Here is a 20,520-nt window from a genome sequence, read left to right on the forward strand (position 1 = left end):
CCTACATCACACTGCATACTGTTCAAAGAAAGTCGGCCCTAATCCCCTGAAGTGTTAGATAAACGATTAAAGCTCAACATTAAATAAAATTGGCACAACGCTGAGGTTTACCTTCCATTCACCCCGTCACTTGATTTTCTGTTGACAATTTAGACAAGTACTTGTAACAATATAAATGTCTTCTTGATTTGACTTTCAAATTTTGTTGATTTTAAAATTTAATTTCTCATTGTTTTCCTTCAATATGAATAAAAAAAATATTCGCGTATATTTTCTATAAAACTATAAATTCACAAGCACATGTACATATCAATAGTGTAATATTTTTACGAGTGCAAGACCATTTACGAATCTTCTTACACCTACGAACGTTATTTCATACGCTGGATTGCAAGTATTCTATGAAGATGTTGCTCAAAAACTTAAATTTACTTCTTTTAAAACCATTTCTGTAATATTTTATACCGAACAACCCAACTCTAATCTATGCGCCTCGAGTCCCTGCACATGTAGGAGCCAAACAAACAAATGGTGACTGATTTTTATCAATTTTTATTAAATTGAACTATGAAATATCGATCGCAGTAATTGACAAGTATGCGCCGGCTTGAGACACCCTCTTCTTTCGAATTCAACACACCGCGTTGTCAACGATTGCACCCCATCATTGTTTAGACCATTCAGCGTGGCTTTTTCACGGATCGGCCGACCTGCAAATGCTATCATCGATTCTCATGAATGAAGTTAAAATGCCAATTGGATCTTATCTGAAGTTTTTTTGTGTGCTATTTGCTTAAAGATCTGTCAATGTATGTGTGTCGATTATCCTCCTGTATATCCAAGTCAAGGTTTGGGTTTTTTGCATTCCAGTAAACATTGACGTTTTGTGACAAATCAGAAGTTAAAATATCTTGTTTCAAATCTCTAATTTGGTGCAGTGTCTCATAGATTGCACTTAGTTACATTTCTCCACTGCGTGATTTTTGCCTTGGTCTATCTTCGAGTAGATTTTGTCGTGACCAGCGTTCCTAAACGTAAGGTTAGAAACAATTATTTGAAATCACCGCGAGAAGAAAAAAAAAATCATCATTAAAATAATAATTTAAAAAAACCAGTCCACCAAAATTTAAATTGACAGAATGTCAGACGGGACTCAATTTAAAAATCACCCGATGTATCAGTTTCATAATTTTTTGGTAACCGAATTTAAGGAAAAAAAAATAAATCGCCTCTTTTTATGTATGTTGAATCACATGTTATTACCTGTGGATATTATCTACTGTACCTACAACACTTCAGCGTGGATCACAAAACCAGCTACAAATACTGGGTATCGGGGCCAAGGTTCACAACAGACAAAAAACAAATATTCACATTTTCGACTTCTCGATCTCAAGAATGCTTTAAACAGTTTCGCGGGGTATGTAATTTATAAGTATTTAATGTCCCGCTTTTGCCGTGGCGGCCCCATTTTCCAGGTTGTAATTTTTAAAGCGAAAAGTTTCTTTTCTGTAGTTGGGAAATGTCAGCAATGATACCTTGTCTCTTGTCGACATGTTGTAAAAGAAGTTGCGATATTAGAGCGAAAAGTTGATAAGACCACAAATGTTCGAGCCATGTCACTTTTACCGGGTCTTTATGAATGCTTTTGTGTTGACTATTACGCCAAGAGTTTAAAGGATTAAATATCTGAAAAATGAGATAAGAATTATCATCGCCTGGGCATTTATCAAAAGAAGTTTTAATTACGGAGAGGTGCTTGATTGTGAATACACAAAAACAGCGGCTTGCGTCCAAGGGAAAATTAATAATACAACTCAGGGGACAACATACTAACACTATTGCAGATATGAATTTTCATGCTTCACGCAAAGAATCGAGAGAGAGAAATTAATTTCGTCTAAAGGAAAAGGATAATGGAGAGTTATTAATATAAACCGTGTAATACTTGGGACTGAAAAATGTGACGGTTAAAGAAGAAGAAGAAGAGAAAAGATATGAAAGGATTCAATTTCGATGGAAACTAAAAACTTGATTTATTTTCTTCCGGGGCCGATATTCATGTTGATTGGGTTAGTAATAAACATGGTCAGTTTCAGCACCGCTCATTGGTCGAAGGATAAGGTGTGCAATGTAGGCCTGTGGAAAATGTGTCTGGGCCTCAGTCCTTTGGACACCGATAGGAACTGTTTCCACTTCAGCGGGCGCAGTCATTTGCCGTGTAAGTATTTATACTGGATATAGGATAAGATCAAGAGCAATCTAGAGTGAAAGAACTGATGTCAAGCATAGAGCTAATGTAAGTTCCGCCCATACCACAAACTGTGTAGTCCCCCCCCCTCCCCCCCTTTCCACTCCCCCCTTTGCGGGATCATATTCGTGGACTTTCAACCTTCTTAAGCTTGAAATTTTCAATTTACAGTCTTGATTATATTTCTAATTTCATGATGAAACTCACAGACAAAATTAAATTGTTTTAACGTGTTAGCGAAAATATTTGGTTTTTTTCTTTACTATATAATAGTTTCTGGCCAAAATTATCATATTTTTTAAAAGGCTAACTAACGATAGATATGGTGCTTACTTCGTTGACCATCCATCCTTAAAAAAAATCAACCCATTGTACTATTTTCGATGACAGCTCACTCCTTTAACAATATTTACGGCAGACTTGTAACTCGCGCAATAATTAATGAACCCAGAAGTCTGAATCTGTTCATACAGAGCTCTTCGTCTAAAGGAGGGAAATATAGTCTAAAATGGCTACGACCATCCGGTGCTCTTAAAAACATTTTCTAACACATCAAGTGTGGCTTATGGGGCTAAAAATTACATTTTCTTTCTTTAAGTTACAAACATTTTTTTTTAAATATAAAACATATAAATTATATTTCTGTTATCCGATGGTAAACTAAATTTCATTTGTAAAAAAGATGGCTACAAATATGTAGTAAGTTTTCGATTTTCTATAATCGGTACATCTAGTACATCTTGAAAAACGAATTGATCTTCATGAACATGATTAAATACGATTTCAAAATTCTAAACAGAGAATTTTAATTTGGGATGTCATGTAATAACAAAATTAATTAAGTATTTTTCATAACAAAATTTTATCATGACAATTAGCACCTTTAATCAATATTATTAATATAAAAAAAAGGATGAACATTTCATAACAGAAATCGATGGTTACATGTACAATTAGCATCTATTACTGGCCAATTACACTGTAATATAATGCCCCCACCTACCACGCGAAGATTACATCAACAACTTTCTTGAAAAACAGAGATACTATTTTGATTTATTATTTTAAAAAAAAACAGAAAACAAACCAATCACAGCTGTGCTGCCATTAAGAGTATTCCAAATCACTTTTTTACAAATTGGCTGCAAAGTAGTTGAATTACATGTTAATTATTATTTTAATTTTTTTTTTTGGGGGGGGGGTGGTATCAACAAAAAGTTGATTATGTCAGGGAAGATATTTGTATCACAAAATATTTTTATCTTTAAGCAATATTAAGCTATTTTGACAGGGGTTAACGTTCCTGTGACAGCTTATGACATTGTGCAGTGCGGATCACTTTCGGGTAATTCGAATCAGTACACTACAGCCAAAAAAAAAAATAAAAAAATAAATAAAAAGAAGTCCGACAAAAGATAATTATTATTAACGAATTAATTCTTATTATTTCGCTATCTACATATCTAAAAAAGTAAAATCATTTTTTAGTCCATGTTATTCAAGTTATTACCACCCCTCTCCTCCTTATGCATCGCCTGTACAAGCTATCTGTAGAAGCATAGAGACAAACCTGCAGAGACCAGTGTTAATCCCTAACATTTTATTAGATCTAGTATAATCTCTGATGACGGGCGCCGGGTATTTTGCAGTTGATTAGTTGGATACATGTAATATACAATACACGTATGCTAACATGTATAAAGGAAATCATATGCTAATTAAAAAATATAATTGTCTAGTTCTTGTTTGATATAATATTTGGTATTTGAACTGATTACGAGTTAATACTCTCTCTCTCTCTCTCTCTCTCTCTCTCTCTCTCTCTCTCTCTCTCTCTCTCTCTCTCCACAAACACAAGATTCACCTATTTCTCTCTCTCTCTCTCTCTCTCTCTCTCTCTCTCTCTCTCTCTCTCTCTCTCTCTCTCTCTCTCTCCACAAGATACATCTCTCTCTCTCTCTCTCTCTCGCGCGCGCGCGCGCGCGCGCGCGCTTCTTTTCAATTCAAAGATGAAGTATTAATGATATGATTGTTGGTATTCGTATAAAAAAGATAGTAAATTATTATATATAAATTAATATTTGTGAAACTGTCGACGCACAAGGAAATTTTTTCAATACAATTAATTTCAATAGATTTTGGAATTTAAATCTATAACAAAGTTTAAGATATGTAAAATTAATATATTCGCCCGTTTTTTAAAAGTACATATAAAGTGACACCCATTTAGCAGTTATCGACATCATTGATGAAAAAGAAATTCAATAAAGCGTGCCGATAGACATATTTTTGTTTATAAAAGAGAAAGTGCATACATATAAAAACCCAGAAATAATCTGTAGTCATAAATCTCGTTTAGGATTAAATTTCACGCAAAATTAATTGATGTGGAAATTCAGCTTTTAGAGAATATTAAACCAAATTTCAATGTATTGGTTGGTAATCTCCCTATATATACTAATAAGACCAAAGTTCGATAATTGGGATTTGAATTAGTTGACTATGTTATCTTACATTGTACGTAGCTTGAGGGTTGGGGGATAGTAGTTGATTGAGGAGGAGGAAGGGGAGGGGGTTAAGAAATTTTGTATTCTCGTTTTTTAAGGCATCTGGGCCGGATTGCTCAAACCACTGGTTAAATTTATTCTCCATTTAAATCTCTTATATAGTGTTTAACGTTTGACCACTCGTTAAATTTTGTTGCTTAAAAGTTAACAAGTTTAGCAATTTTTTTTTTTAAAAAAGCTTACCGTCTTTGGAGCAAACTTTTAAATCTAATAAGTTATCAAAGAAAATTAAATTTTTTTTTTACATAAATGTCGCCTTCTTATACATGCCATGCATGGCCTGTGGACATTTTTAAAAATGTGTGCCTTTTATAAGCGTGCGTGCCTAAAATTGAGAAATGTGTACAACGTGAAAACATTGTTAGTTGAGATCGACTATAGTAGGTAAAGAGAGATCTTAGGAAGGGTCGTTTATTATATATTAATAAAATCAAAGTTAATGCAACTGCATTCTGCATCTGTTTTATACTGATACATGTATTAGTTTTACCGTATCTAATATTCAAATTTGTTTACAGATATAAGCCATTCCGTATAAAATTTCACATTTTATTTCATTTGCATATTCAACAAAACAAAAAGAATGAAGAAATTGAAACAATTTTAATAGATATCATAGAATATTGATCTCAACTAGTTGTACTGAAAAAATAAGCCCGAATTTCATTAATAGCCATTATAATTGTGGTTTTTTTTTCGTTTTCTTACTTTTTTAAGATTTAGGTCGTACCGTATGTAAAAACGATCACCAGAAAATTATCTCCCTTGCGCGGAAGACTATTTCAACCTATAAAATAAATGCATATGTAAATGTTCACATGATGTACAACCCAGAAACAGTAAGTAATTTCAACGCTTCATACCTTGGAAGACGGTAACCACTGGTCAAAGTTATCCCGTGTTTTGAGCAACCCAGTCCAGTGTAACAGGTGTAAAAGGTGATCTGTTGCCTCCTCGTCGTTCAATTTTATTAAACCTTTTTTTTTTTACCAGTTTCATATCCTTCTCGTAAACAAATAATAGTCGGTATGACGATCTTGACTAAATTTGATGACTACCATGTGTGTTCAAAGGGAATATAAATTGTGAGATTCAACACTCGCTCCCATAAAAGACTTTTATTTATAAATTTTGGGTTTATACTGGAAAAATTGAAGAAAAAAAATCTTGTTTAAAAGCTTCTTTCATTTTTCTCAACATTTAAAGAACAAGATTGTTTGGCTCAACTGGTCATAGTTTGTACTCTTTGTATGAATGGTTTTAAAAATTAGTCTACTAGTACTGCCGAATATCTATGATTGTGGCAAACTGGGTTTGTGGATAGGCATCTTCGCTAGCCAAGGGTGACGATCCTCGGTGTTTCTCTATAGAGACACGCTTTCTGGTTGCTTGTAACATTCTGTGTTTTCAATATGTAAAAATAAATGTCCTGGTTATAATACAATCCACGCATTTCCATCCCAAAAGTCAATAAAACAAGGCATTTGATATTGAATTCTATCAGTATGGGTTTTTCCCAGAGCTGTCTACATTATATTCGGGTGACCATTCGGGTCCATTGGCCCTTTTTTATTCAAAATGAATAACTGAATATTTTGTAAATGCCTTAAATTTTATTTACCATAAAACGCCAACAGTATCATTCACATTTACTACATGCTATTTTTCAGGGGGTTTTTTTGGTAAATATTTTTTTATATGTTTTGTTTTTATGTAAGAGTAATTTATATTCTTATATATTAAGTATTCATTACATATCAAGGTAACTGTATATTATAAACTGAACGAAGTGAGAACAATCCGAAACCAAATCATGTTTCATTTCGATCAATACGATGTCGCTTCGATCAAAGTTATTTTCATTAGGGTCTTCCGTTTCCGACGGAAGACCCTCTTGTTATTCTATTGATTCTTTTTAGGGTCTTCCGTTTGCAACGGAAGACCCTTTTGGTTTTTTTCGGATTCTTTTTAGGGTCTTCCGTTTCCAACGGAAGACCCTCTTGTTATTCTACGGTTTCTTTTTCTTTATTAGGGTCTTCCGTTTCCAACGGAAGACCCTCTTGTTATTCTTCGGTTTCTTTTTATTATTATTTTTTTTCTTTTTCTTTTTTTTCTGACTCCTTTTCGGCTTCATAACTCAAAAATAATTCAACGTATTTAAAGGAAACTTTCAGGGATTATGTGCAATTAGAATGCCTCAAAGATGTTAAAGTTTCCATAACAACGTCACTTCCGTTTTGACGTTACGTCATTTTTAAACTTTAAAAAAAGTCATTTTGTCCGCGACATTTCTCAAAACCGCTTTAAGATACAGTCTTGAAATTTTCTGTGGTTATGAATTTGGCAATTTTCATGTGCAATAAGACTGGAAATAAAAATCTGTCACTTCCGGTCGAAACCGGAAGTGAAACAAATTTTTCGAAAAAATGAATTTTCTGATTAAATCAAAAATGAATATGTGATTTATAGAGCCTATCAAGCTGAATCTAACACTGAAATCCGTTTTAAAATCGGACAATGCATTAAAGAGATATCGGGGTTTAAAAATTGATTTTTCCGGAAATTTTGTTTCCGCGTCCTTGGTTTAAAAAATAGCGTAATGTTCAAAGTAAAGTTAACTCGTACCAAAAATAATTGTTAAGTCGTACTTGAACACATTCGGATTTTTTTTGTTAAGTCGTTCTTGAAATCAGGAAGGGTTTTGTTAAGTCGTACTTAAAATCATTCGGATTTTGTTAAGTCGTACCAGGAATAATTCGATTTTTTCATCTTCTTATTTTAGTTACTCTTGTTATTGGTTCAAGAGCTCTGCTTCTTACAGGAACTCCCAGCTTTACTTCCGACATTAACGGAAGACCCACTCGTTGCTTTGCAACGAGCTTTGCTCTAGTTATTCTTTTTTTTCTTTTTCTGACTTTTTTGGAGCGCTATTTCTCAAAAACTATCCAACCGATTCGCACAAAATTATCAGGACGGACAGAGCATGATCGGCGCTACATATTGATAATTTTTCATTTGATGACGTCACTTCCTGTTTCAGATATTGACGATTTTGTAAATTTTTAAGGGTCATTTTGTCCACGCATCTACTCCGAAACTAATCAAGATAGAAGCTTAAAATTTTCAGGGATTGTAGATGAATGTATGTAGATGTACCCCCATGCTTCCAATGATGAAAATTTGTAAAGGCCTCAAAGCTCGCCTGAACCTGAAAATTGGCACCAAATTTTTTCACGAAATTTTTGCACATTTTCTGTGATATCTTTTGATGTATAAATAATTTGTTATAACATGTAATGCAAAAGTTGTTTGAAATTACACGGACTTTCGTTTAAAATCAAGAAAAAGGGGCAGGCCCCTCAAATTAGGGGCCAAGAGGGCTGTAAAGTCTTTTTACAATAACTCTTTACTGAATAATAATTTGCTATTAATTATAGAAGCAAAAATGTTCATTGTTGGGCTGTTTATCTATACAGTATCATACCTAAGTCATATATTACGTAATTAGGGGTTTCAAGGGGCCAGAATTCAAAACTTTGACCATTGATATCTGAAAAAGGAGAAAAATTTTTAAAAGCAACGTAGAACAAAAGTTGTTTAGAATAATGTTCTGAACAATATGATACCATAAATTTTGTTGTTAGTGGCGTCGGTAAAGAGTTAAAGGGTCGGCCCCTAAAATACAGTTGTTTCGATATCTCGATAACGGTTAACCATTCGTGAACATTTGTAGAACAAAATATGTTTATATTAGCGAGACCTTTTATTTGATATCAAGAAAAGGGGCCAACCCCTAAAATTAGGGCCAGACGGGCTATTAAGTCTTTTCAAAATAGCTCTTTTCTGACCAATAATCTGATATAAATCATAAAGCAACAAATGAGCTTTTATTAAGCTTAATTTAAAGCTGAAATCCATTTTAAAATCGGATGATGCATTACAAAAATATTGGGATTGAAAAATTGAGTTTTCCGGAAATTTTAATTCCACGTTCTTGGTTAAGAAAATAGTGTCCTGTTAAAAGTTAAATTAACTCGTACCTAGAATAATTCGGAAATTGTTAATTCGTACTTGAAGACATTCGGGACTTCTTTTTATTAAGTCGTTCTAGAAATTGTAAAGGTTTTTGTTAATTCGTTCTTGAAATCATTCAGACATTGTTAAGTCGTACTAAGAATTATTCGATTTTTTAAAAATACTTTTTTTTAAATTTTCTTTGTAGTTGGTTTTAGAACTCTGCTTCTTACAGGAACTTCTATCTTTACTCTCGACACCACCGGAAGACCCACTCGTTGCTTTGCAACGAGCTTTGCTCTAGTTCATTATTATTATTCTTCCTCTGACTTTTTTGGTGGCTTATATCTCAAAAAGTATTCAACCGATTTTCACGAAATTTTTAGAACTTTTTTGGTATCGTAAATACTCGAGGTTATCAAACTTTGAACTTATGACTTCACTTCCGGTTTCAGAAATTGACGATTTTGTAAATTTTTAAGGGTCATTTTGTCCACGCATCTCCTATGAAACTAATCAAGATAGAAGCTTGAAATTTTCACGGATTGTATATGAATGTATGTAAATGTACCCCATTGCCTTCACTAATGGAAATTGTGCAAGGCTTTGAAGATCGCCTGAACCTGAAAATTAGCACCAATTTTGTCCATGAAATTTTCGCACATTTTCTGTAATATCTTTTGATGTATAAATATTTTGTTAAGACATGTAATGCAAAAGATGGTTATATTTGCAAGACCTTTCATGTGATATCAAGAAAAAGGCACTGGCTTCTCATATTAGGTGCCAAGAGGGCTCTAATGTCTTCTTACAATAACTCTTTACGTAACAATAATTTGTTATTAATTATAGAAGCAAAAATGTTCATTGTACAACTGTTTATCTATACAGTACCATACTTAAGTCATATGTTACGTAATTAGGGGTTTTAAGGGGCCAGAAGTTCAAAACTTTGATCATTAATATTGGAAAAAAGAGAAATATTTTGAAAGGCAATGTAGAACGAAAGTCGTTCAAAATAATGTCCTAAATAATATGATAACTAAAATTTTGTTGTTAGTGGCCCCAGTAAGGAGTTAAAGGATCGGCCCCTAAAACACATTTATACAGATGTCTCGAGAACAGTTAACAATTCGTGAACACTTGTTGAACAAAATATTTTTATATTTACAAGACCTTTTAATTTGATATCAAGAAAAAGGGGCTGGCCCCTCATATTAGGGGCCAAGAGGGCTCTAAAGTCTTTTTATAATAACTCTTTACTGAAAAATATTTTGTTATTAATTATAGAAGAAAAATTGTTTATTGTACAACTGTTTATCTATACAGTACCATATCTAAATCAAATGTTACGTAATAAAGTGTTTCAAGGGGCCAGAAGTTCGAAAAATTGATCATTAATATCAGGAAAAGAAGAAATATTTTGAAAGGCAACGTAGAACGAAAGTTGTTCAAAATAATGTCCTAAACAATATGACAACTAAAATTTTGTTGTTGGTGGCCCCAGTAAGGAGTTAAAGGGTCGGCCCCTAAAACACATTTATACAGATATCTCGAGAACAGTTAACAATTCGTGAACACTTGTTGAACAAAATATGTTTATATTTGCAAGACCTTTAATTTGATATCAAGAAAAAGGGTCTGACCCCTCAAATAAGGAACCAAGAGGGCTCTAAAGTCTTCTTACAATAACTCTTTACTGAACAATATTTTGTTATTAATTATAGAAGCAAAAATGTTCACTGTACAGCTGTTTATCTATACAGTACCATAGCTAAGTCATATGTTACGTAATTAGGGGTTTCAAGGGGCCAGAATTTTAAAAAATTGATCATTAATATCAGAAAAAGGAGAAATATTTTGAATAGCATTGTAGAACAAAAGTTGTTCAAAATAATGTTCTCAACAATACGAAAACTAAAATTTTGTTGTTGGTAGCCCCGGTAGGGAGTTTAAGGGTCGGCCCCTAATACACAGTTGTTCAGATATCTCGAGAGAGGTTAACAATTCCTGAACACTTGTTGAACAAAATATGTTTATATTTGCAAGACCTTTTAACTGATACCAAATAAAAGGGGCTGGCCCCTCAAATTCTTGGTTAAGAAAATAGTGTTAAATTCTTGGTTAAATCAACTCGTACCTAAAAATTAACTGCTAAGTCGTACTTTAACATATTCGGATTTTTTTGTTGTTGTTCATGAAATCATGATGGTTTTTGTTAACTCGTACTTAAAACCATTCGGATTATGTTAAGTCGTACCAAGAATTATTCGATTTTTGTAATCTTTTTGTTTTCGTGTCTCCTGTTATAAGTTTAAAACACTTCTTCTTACAGGAACTTTTAGCTTTACTTTCAACATCAACGGAAGACCCACTCGTTGCTTTGCAACGAGCTTTGCTCTAGTCCTTATTATTATTTTATTTTTTTTCTGACTTTTTTCGAACGCTATTTCTCGTGAACTACTCGACCGATTTGCATGAAATTTACAGGACGTATTGAGCATTAAAAGTACTTGATATTAAAAAAATTCTCGCTGATGACGTCACTTCGGGTTTGAGATTTTGAGGATTTAGTGAATTTTTAAAGACCAATTTGTCCACGTAGCTTCTCAAAAACTAATTGCGATAGAAACGTGAAATTTTCAGGGATAATAGATGAATGTCTGTAGATGATCCGCTTTATTGTATATTTTGAAAAATGCGCAAGGCGGCGAAGCTCGCCCGAGCTCAAAAATTGGCACCAATTTTTTCACGAAATTTTCGCACATTTTCGGCCCTAGCTTTTAATGTGTAAATATTTTGTTAAGACATGTAATGCAAAAGTTGTTCAGATTATTTGGATCTTTTGTTTGATATCAAGAAAAAGGGACTGGCCCCTCAAATAAGGGGCCAAGAGGGCTCTAAAGTATTCTTGCAATAACTCTTTACTGAAAAATATTTTGTTATCAATTATAGAACCAAAAATGTTCATTGTACATCTGTTTATCTAAACAGTACCATGCCTAAGTTATATGTTACGTAACTAGGGGTTTTAAGGGGCCAGTAGTCCGAAACTTTGATCTTTAATATCTAGAAAAGGAGAAATATTTTGACAAGCATTATAGAACAAAAATTGCTTAGAATAGTGTTCTTAACAATATGCTACCTGAATAATTTTTGTTGATAGCCCCATTAAGGATTTTAAGGGTCGGCCCCTAAATCACATTTGTTTAGATATCTTTAGAACGGTCAACAATTTCTGAACACTTGTTGAACAAATAGTGTTTATATTTACAAGACCTTTTATTTGATATCAAGAAAAAAGGGCTTGCCCTTAAATAAGGGGCCAAGAGGGCTGTAAAGTCTTTTTACAATAACTCTTTACTGAAAAATAATTTGTTATCAATTATAGAACCAAAAATGTTCATTGTAGATCTGTTTATCTATACGGTACCATACCTATGTCATATGATACGTAATTAGGGGTTTCAAGGGGCCATTTGTCCAAAACTTTGATCTTTAATATAGGGAGAGGGAGACATATTTTGAAAAGCATTGTAGAAGAAAAGTTGCTCAAAAATGTTCTTAACGATATGGTATCTAAAACATTTATGTTAGTGGCCCTGGTAAGGAGTTTAAGGGTCGGCCCCTAAAACACAATTGTTCAGATATCTCTAGAACAGTCAACAATTCGTGAATACTTGTTGAACAAATATGTTTATATTTACAAGACCTTTCATTCGATATCAAGAAAAAGGGGCTGACCCCTCAAATAAGGGGCCAAAAGGGCCACAAAGTCTTTTCATAATAAATTATTTTTTTAGCGATAATTTGTTATTAATCATAAAGCAGAAAATAAGAGCTTATTATTCATAATTTAAAATTGAAATTCGTTCTAATATCGGACGATGCAATACAGAGATAAAGGGGTTTAAAAATTGATTTTTCCGGAAATTTTGATTCCACATTCTTGGTTAAGAAAATAGTTTTATGTTCAGAGTTAAATTAACTCGTACCTAAAATTATTCGATAATTGTTAAATCGTACTTTTACACATTCGGATTTGTTTTTGCTAAGTTGTTCTTGAAATCGATAAGGTTTGGTAATTCGTACTTGGAATAATTAGGATTTTGTTAACTCGTACCAAGAATAATTCGATTTTTTTGTCTTAGTTGCTTATGTTTGTTGGTTTAAGAACCCTGCTTCTTACAGGAACTTCTAGCTTTACTTTTGACATTACCGGAAGACCCACTCGTTGCTTTGCAACGAGCTTTGCTCTAGTTTTTTTTATATTTGTCATACAAATCAATGCATATTTGGTTGTGCGCTTGCAAGGCATTAATATTTTAGATATCAGTAGACTTAGATTTTAAGATTAAAGATCATACCAAATTGAATAATTCTTGATAATGAATAAATACTGAATTAAGGATACCCTTTTTTATATAAATGTATATATACCGTGAATCTAATTAAAATTAGACTTGCTCCTCTGAGATAAGCTATAATTATCAATTAGATTGCATTTTACATTTATCTATTGAAAATTATTTAAGTTTTTATTTGAGTTTTACAAAGACTAAGATTTTTTTCTCTCTCTCTCTCTCCTTAGTAATGACGTTTGCCTGTAGCTCTCTGTTCACCGTGGGGTTATCCTTACTTATCCTTGCCGTGGCCTGGTCCATTCTCTCGCTCTTCCAGAGCAAAAAGAAAGCACGTCTCTGGACCCAGAAAGCGGGGACCCTGTGTTTGATATCTGGTAAGTGCCTCGCTACAATTAAAGTGTACAAATGAAATTTAACATACCGATATATACATGTAGGTATGAAAATTCTAGTACTCCAACTCCATTCAAATAATTATAGCGTTCTACCGAGCACGAATCTAAAGGTAATGAAACTCCGTCCCCATTCTCTCCATTTTGTAGACATTTCATTGCTTCGTAATTTAGAATTGGGAAGTGTGTGTTTGTTTACTTTATCTAATGGTCACAAAACTCGGTTATTTGTCAATTTTAAAAAATTCACCCGTCGAACCTCCCCTTAAATATGCACCAGTGGCGAGATACGTAGACCAGCATATAACGAGTTTTTGGCGCCATGTGCACAGTTTATATCCTGGGTCTTAAAGTTCACTATCAATTCACTGTATACATGCATACATATTATATCTACAGCCAAAAAGCGTGAGTGATCTATGGCCGTTTTATGGGTGGCAAACATCGTTTTTATTTTTTTCCAAGCCGCATAGTTTTATTAACCATTATATCTAGCATAAAATTGAATTTAAAAAATGAATTGATTTAATTTTCTTTCCATCGAATTTCTGGAATGTTAACAAATTGCCAGAACAAGCTGTAAATATTGTTGCTCTAACAAAAGGGAGATAACTCAATCTGATTTTGTGAAAGAAAAGTTATCAAAAGCGATTACTGCATGGTTGTTTTCCGGTGAAGAAAGAATGTTCAATTTTTGAGAACAGTTGAAATTTTTAATGCTTTTCATAATTAAATAAAAATAGCTAAAGCTTAATCATTCAATCCCTTAGGAATCGACTCCTTCCAAATGCTTTCATCGTTGTATTTAACTATTCACTTTCGTTAAAAAATGTAAAATGCAAAGAATCTCTCCAAAGCCATTTCTAATTGAATTGCTAATTATTTTACACGTTTCGCATCTTGTATAATAAGCATCTTATCTGTACTGAAAATTCCATTTTTCTATCCCAAGGACAAGTTCCTTTGTGAGCTATACATGTATTGCGTGCTAATGTTTGAATAGAAGAATAATAAAACGCCAAAATAATGAAGTTTCTAATGAAGTCGCGATCCCTAGGCGTTCTATACACGAAGCTTTAAATGAATATCTCTCATTTTTTTTAAGCTCTTGGCTCTCTTATAAAGAATTCATGATTTATTCTCATCAAGCTCTGAAGTATATACCGGTATATAATATAAAAGTTGCGCAATTTCATTTAGGTAACTTAAAAGAAATTGTTGATAAAAATTAAATGTTACATCGTTTGCTTATCAGAGGGTACGCTAACATAGCACAGAATATAAAAAAAAATATGCTTCTTAAATGCAGACACTTTTCTCAAACCATATTTTAAAATATCATTATAAAAGCCATTACCTTTAATGAGTATAATAAGAGCCATGGCTTTTCAATGACATTTGCAAATTTTAAAATTAATAAATTTATAGGTTGGGAAGTACAAGAAACTAATGACTTTGCTTTGTAAATTATACTTTTCGTAAAGTAAAATAGAATAATGAAATCACACAAGAGCGTATTGTAGAGAGCAGTTTGGGATTTAATTTGTAATCATGATTTAAAGTCATTTAAAATACATTTTTAACCGGGTTTTCCAACGGAAAAATCCGGTTATTAAAATGTTGAAAATGGCGGGCGGGCGGCTGCCAAACGGGTACCCTCTTTGTACGGATAACTCTTCCTACAGTTTTCAAGATAGGAGATTGTTCTTTTGCAGATCAGTTGTACATATATCAGAGGTGTGCATATTGCTAGGATTTTGATTTCTAGTAATTTATGAAAAAAATACCAGCTTTTGAACTTACCGGTAGTCATTTTTTTGGCAAAATATTGCATAAAGGGTACCCTCATTGTACAGACAACTCCTCCTACAGTTTTCTAGATTGGAAATTGTTCTTTTGCTGATCAATTGAACATGTATTAGAGATGTGCATATTGCTAGGAGTTTGATTTCTGATAATTTATGATAAAAAATACCAGCTTTTTAACTTACCGGCAGTCATTTTTTGGCAAAATATTGTATATAGGGTACCCTCATTGTACAGACAACTCCTCCTACAGTTTTTTTTTTTGCGTATCATTCTTTCTCGCATTTCTACCGATCACATTGGCTTGCAATAATCTACGTACAATTTTATTTTGCAGTTGTGTTCAATCTGTTCGCACTTTGCCTGTACGCAGGATCGTTTGACTCGATATCGTACGATATGATTCCAAAGTGGTCCGCCTTGTACGACATGGAGCTATCGTGGTCTTTCACCATTGGTTGCGTCGGGACATGTCTTTCATTGATTGGGTCAACAACATCCATTTACATGGCTCTGAAATATGGAACCAATTTACACCTTACGACAAACGTTTCCCGTGTTCCTTCGTTGCATATTCATCCTCCGCCAAGTAGTCGGTTATCTTCGCCACCGAGGTTCGCATCACCTCGGGTTTCTTCGCCACTTCCGTTCAGCACCAAAAAATATTCATCTCAAGGGACTTACCCAAAACGGAATATAACACCTGTGCATATTTCATGAATTTGTGAATAAATGTTTTTGTTATAAATCAAAAATTAATTCTTTTTTTGTTACATTATACAAATGTTATTAGTCCAACGGCGCTACTTTGCGCGATTAATCATTTAAACATTTTTATTTCAAGAAGTCAACAGCTGTTGCTAACTCTTTCTTAATAATATAAACAACTTTTCTTATAGTAAAAAAAAAATGATTCTTGCTAATAGACTATCTGCACGCACCTCTTTGGACTTTCTCAAGACTTTACATTTGTATCGTAGAAAATCAGTGGTGTGGATTATAAACTTTTTGAGATCCAACGATGTAACAACCAGCCTTTGGCAGTAACCCTACATCGCAAATTGAAGAGTTCGAGCAAAAGTGTTAGTCTAAGGGTTAAAGTAAAATCAACATGGCGATTTTCCCACGTCTTTCCGAGAGGAGTGCCTGTTATGTACGTTATGCATTTCGTTAAAAAGGCATTTTTTATACTCTCTGGAACAATTTTACAATTGTATATTAAAAAATATATGGTTTTAGTTAACCATGGCAAATTTTTATATTTTTTTTCTTAAATCAGAACTTGGTAAAGAAAAATGTCGTTTTCAAGAATCGGTTATCTCATAGCGGCCGTTGTGTATATATGATGTATTTTTTCCCCACAAGAAAATTGTTTGAGTTTTCTATTCAAAGTTACGTAATACCTGTGATTCGTGCACATAGCATAAATATATTACGAAGTTATCGAAAAAAAGAGATAGAGAGGGGAAAACTATTGTATTTCTATCCTGCAAGAAGAAAACACATGTTGCAATACTTGTAAAGACATAGAAAATCCCTCGGACGATATTCCACAATACAGTGAAGATTGAAGTCTAAAAATCATTGTGATCATTGTGCGTCTCCATGATTAAATCCTGAGAGTAAAATGTCTTTGAAAGATAATTTAGAAGCAGTTACAAACATACACTAATAAACAGAGAAAGTGGAAAATATTTAGCGTAAAATGGAGAAGAACTTTCGCATGCATATTCTGTTTGTCTATTACGTTTTTGTTTTTTGTTTTGTTTGTTTGGTTTTTTTTATTGGAGGGGGGGGGGGGCGCTCTGCCGTACCAGCCCTAGAATAAGCAGGTTATGATATGATAGGAAAACCATAGGTCAACAAGTCCTCAATGTCTCAACAAATTTGAAGTCCTGGTTGTATGGCATAAAAGTAACAGGTGAAACAATTTCATTTCTGTGTAAGAGAAGCCGCTTTCTCTGCAAATCAAGATGTTGTTTGACTTTAAAGCATTAAAATATTTAAAGTATAGAAATGACAATATGTTGATTTACAAGCAGTGATCAAATGACTTTATAATACAAGATGACTTCAGCAACGAATTTCTATCTTGCAATGACTTAATATCAACAGGGGCTGAAAAATGAAAATTCTCAAAAGTCTACAGAAAATGATCTTTGATGCAGCTGAAAAGCACAGAAACATGTATACATTACAAATGTTATTGTGTGTGGAAAATATATGCAATACAGTACCAATGTAATACCAGGCCGAAATTGATCAATACAATTACACGTACGCTTATAGAACAGGGTATAGCGTACGAATATCCGACACGATACTACATGTATATTAATATGTACATGTATAATGGGTTAATGAATCAAGGGAAAAAAAATAGTTGGTATTATTTGACGTACAGCCGATAACTGGTCCAGTAAGTCACGAAACTCTGAATTAAGGAGTAATCTTTTAATGGCACAAGAAAAACTTGTTACTGATATATGAGTTATAAAAGTTGATATTAATTATATTATCTTGACGGAGATAAAAATAAATATAATGCTATAAATTTATATTGAGTCAAATAACTGGTCCAGAAAATTTATCAACGACACTGCATGGTATATTACATGCATTGTCTTTCAAAGAAAAAGAAAAAAAATGTATTAATTTATGTCCCCGAAAGACCGTTAACTCTTCCAGTCAAATAAAGAGAAAATAAAAACTTAACAAGCATTCTGAGAGTATTGCATAAGCAATACAAGTCCCCTACCGGTTTGTGGAAATACTGTTATGCAGAATATCGAACCCGAACATTAAAAAATTGGAATTTAGAAAAATAATATTCTCGAAAATATGTCAACCAGACGCTACAAAAGTGTAAACTTGATCTTGATCTGTAGTTTGGTTTGACATTTTGAAGCTGTTCAGCAAATTTCATATTATTCCTCAAACTCATAAAGAAAAAAAGTGTGGAAAGTGTGGACAGACGGACGGACAGACAAACGGACGGACTGACGGACGCAGAGGAAAGCTATAGTCCCCTCCGGTGAAAACCAGCAGGGGTCTAATAAGAGTTTTAGCAGAAAAATACAATATGTTAATGTTTTATTTTCAACGTCAATGCAGATATTTTTTTAACTTCAATCATACACGCCCTTGTTATTCACATACTATAGCATTGAATCATGATGTTTTGAAGTATACACTCTCATAACTGCAGCTGTGTGTGCATACAAATTGAGTAACGCGCGTTAGTGCGTTATGAAAATTTGTATGCACACACCGCTGCAGTTATGAGAGTGTATACTTCAAAAAATCATGATTTAATGCTTATATTTACATTTTTTTAACTTCTTGCCTTGTCTGCAAATGTGATTTATACCTTAAAATTCCTATCTTATCCTAAGGGTAAGTTAATATTAATGGAAGAGCCACAGTAACAGCCACAAGCGTGAACTTTGATTTTCGCTTGTGACGTTGCAGTTTACAGCGTTCAACGTTTGTGACGTCATAATAAAACTCGTCAATTTGACCTTTGACTACTTGTTGCATTTAGAGGCATTTGAAGCTCACAGAATTTAATGGAAAAACACAGTAGAATGTAAATATATGTATTTAGTGTCCATTCAATACTGTGAATATTGTTGTGCTTTGTTTATCATAATCAATTTTTCTTCCACTGTCTGCAGCTATATGCTTACATGTATATGGAAGTGCAATTATTTCTAAGGAAAAAAATATTACATAGGGCTATTTTTATCACCCTAGCGCTAGTGAATCCATATTAACTGAGAATATCTTACATAATGAATGAAAATTTAGTCATCTTGGTTAAACACGCCTGACACATAAATTATCGCATGCGCACTCCTTAAATGAACGGTTATATATAAGTGGTGATTTCTTGATATGTTTGTATTCACTGTGATCAACATTTTATGTCTGAATTGACATTTTACATGTAAATGTAGATTACTTAATTAGTGGTTTATCGTCACGTTTATGTTGTTTACATTCATGCATACTCCCACCTGTAATTTAAAGTTCGTAAAATACTTAATTCATTCAGCTATGATTTATTCGGGCAAAAATTATTGAGTGATTTCATGATCAAGCCTTTTTAAGACTTTATAATTATAAATTATATGTATCCGGTTTGACGACATCTAGCGGACGGAAAGATTGACTCACTCCAAATCACGACCAACACATCTCTCTACAAGCTCTCAAAACATGCATGACTCGACTCTGAGAAAATTTAGGTGGAATAACACACCTGAAAAAAGTCACTTAAATAACAGTAAATTGTTTGATTATGAAAAATATAAGGTAAATAAACTGTACATATGTCAAATTAGCAAAATATTCGCAGTTTGGGGATAGAATATGAATATGGTTGACCAGGTCGTCCATCCGAATTTTTTCAGAGCTGGAGCTACAGACATGCAGCTATCATTTTACATGTATTTATTTAGGTTATAATTTGCACAATCTTAGAAAGTTTAAAAATATATATATATCATCCATCCATTACATACACATAGCGGTCGTTACGTGTAAATCTTGCCCTCTTTGATCTATTTAACACATTAAGCAATTAAAACTTACATGTACATTAATGAATATGGGGGGGGGGGGTCAGTAGTGTGACCTACAATTGTAACCCGGGAAAAATAAAGCGTATCATTTCAGTATCGGAATTATGTATTTACATGTTTTAATTCCTTTGCAGAGAAACAGTATTACAAATATGTTGACAACACAGAAAGTGTAAACAGAAATGTACGACATACATGTATCTGTATTGACTTGTGTGTATATATATATATATATATATATATATATATATATATATATATATATATATATATATATATATATATATATATATATATATATATATATATATATATATATATATATATATATATGTTTTAATTCCGTTGCTGAAAAACGGTATTACAATTATGTGAAAACAAAGAAAGTGTAAAAAGAAATCTACGACATATCTGCCCTGACTTGTATAGATATAAATCTCGACTATAGGTACATTTATTAGCTTTTGGTAGATGTAATTTTAATTCTCTTCAGCCTCTCTCCTTCGCACACACATAAACACTGAAAGTCATATGCCCTGT

General features: G+C 33.0%; 1 protein-coding gene across 1 annotated transcript; it reads left to right on the plus strand.

Annotated features, from left to right (window-relative positions):
• Positions 1–1,930: 1,930 nt before the first annotated feature.
• LOC128177193 (uncharacterized) lies at positions 1,931–16,154 on the plus strand. The gene is made up of 3 exons (XM_052843789.1): positions 1,931–2,221; positions 13,424–13,570; positions 15,732–16,154. Exons 1-3 carry the CDS (start codon positions 2,017–2,019, stop codon positions 16,112–16,114), a joined length of 735 nt encoding a protein of 244 aa, XP_052699749.1. The 5' UTR covers positions 1,931–2,016; the 3' UTR covers positions 16,115–16,154.
• The last annotated feature ends 4,366 nt before the right edge of the window (positions 16,155–20,520 follow it).

This window comes from Crassostrea angulata, chromosome 3 (assembly GCF_025612915.1).
Source record: "Crassostrea angulata isolate pt1a10 chromosome 3, ASM2561291v2, whole genome shotgun sequence".
Taxonomy (NCBI): domain Eukaryota; kingdom Metazoa; phylum Mollusca; class Bivalvia; order Ostreida; family Ostreidae; genus Magallana; species Magallana angulata.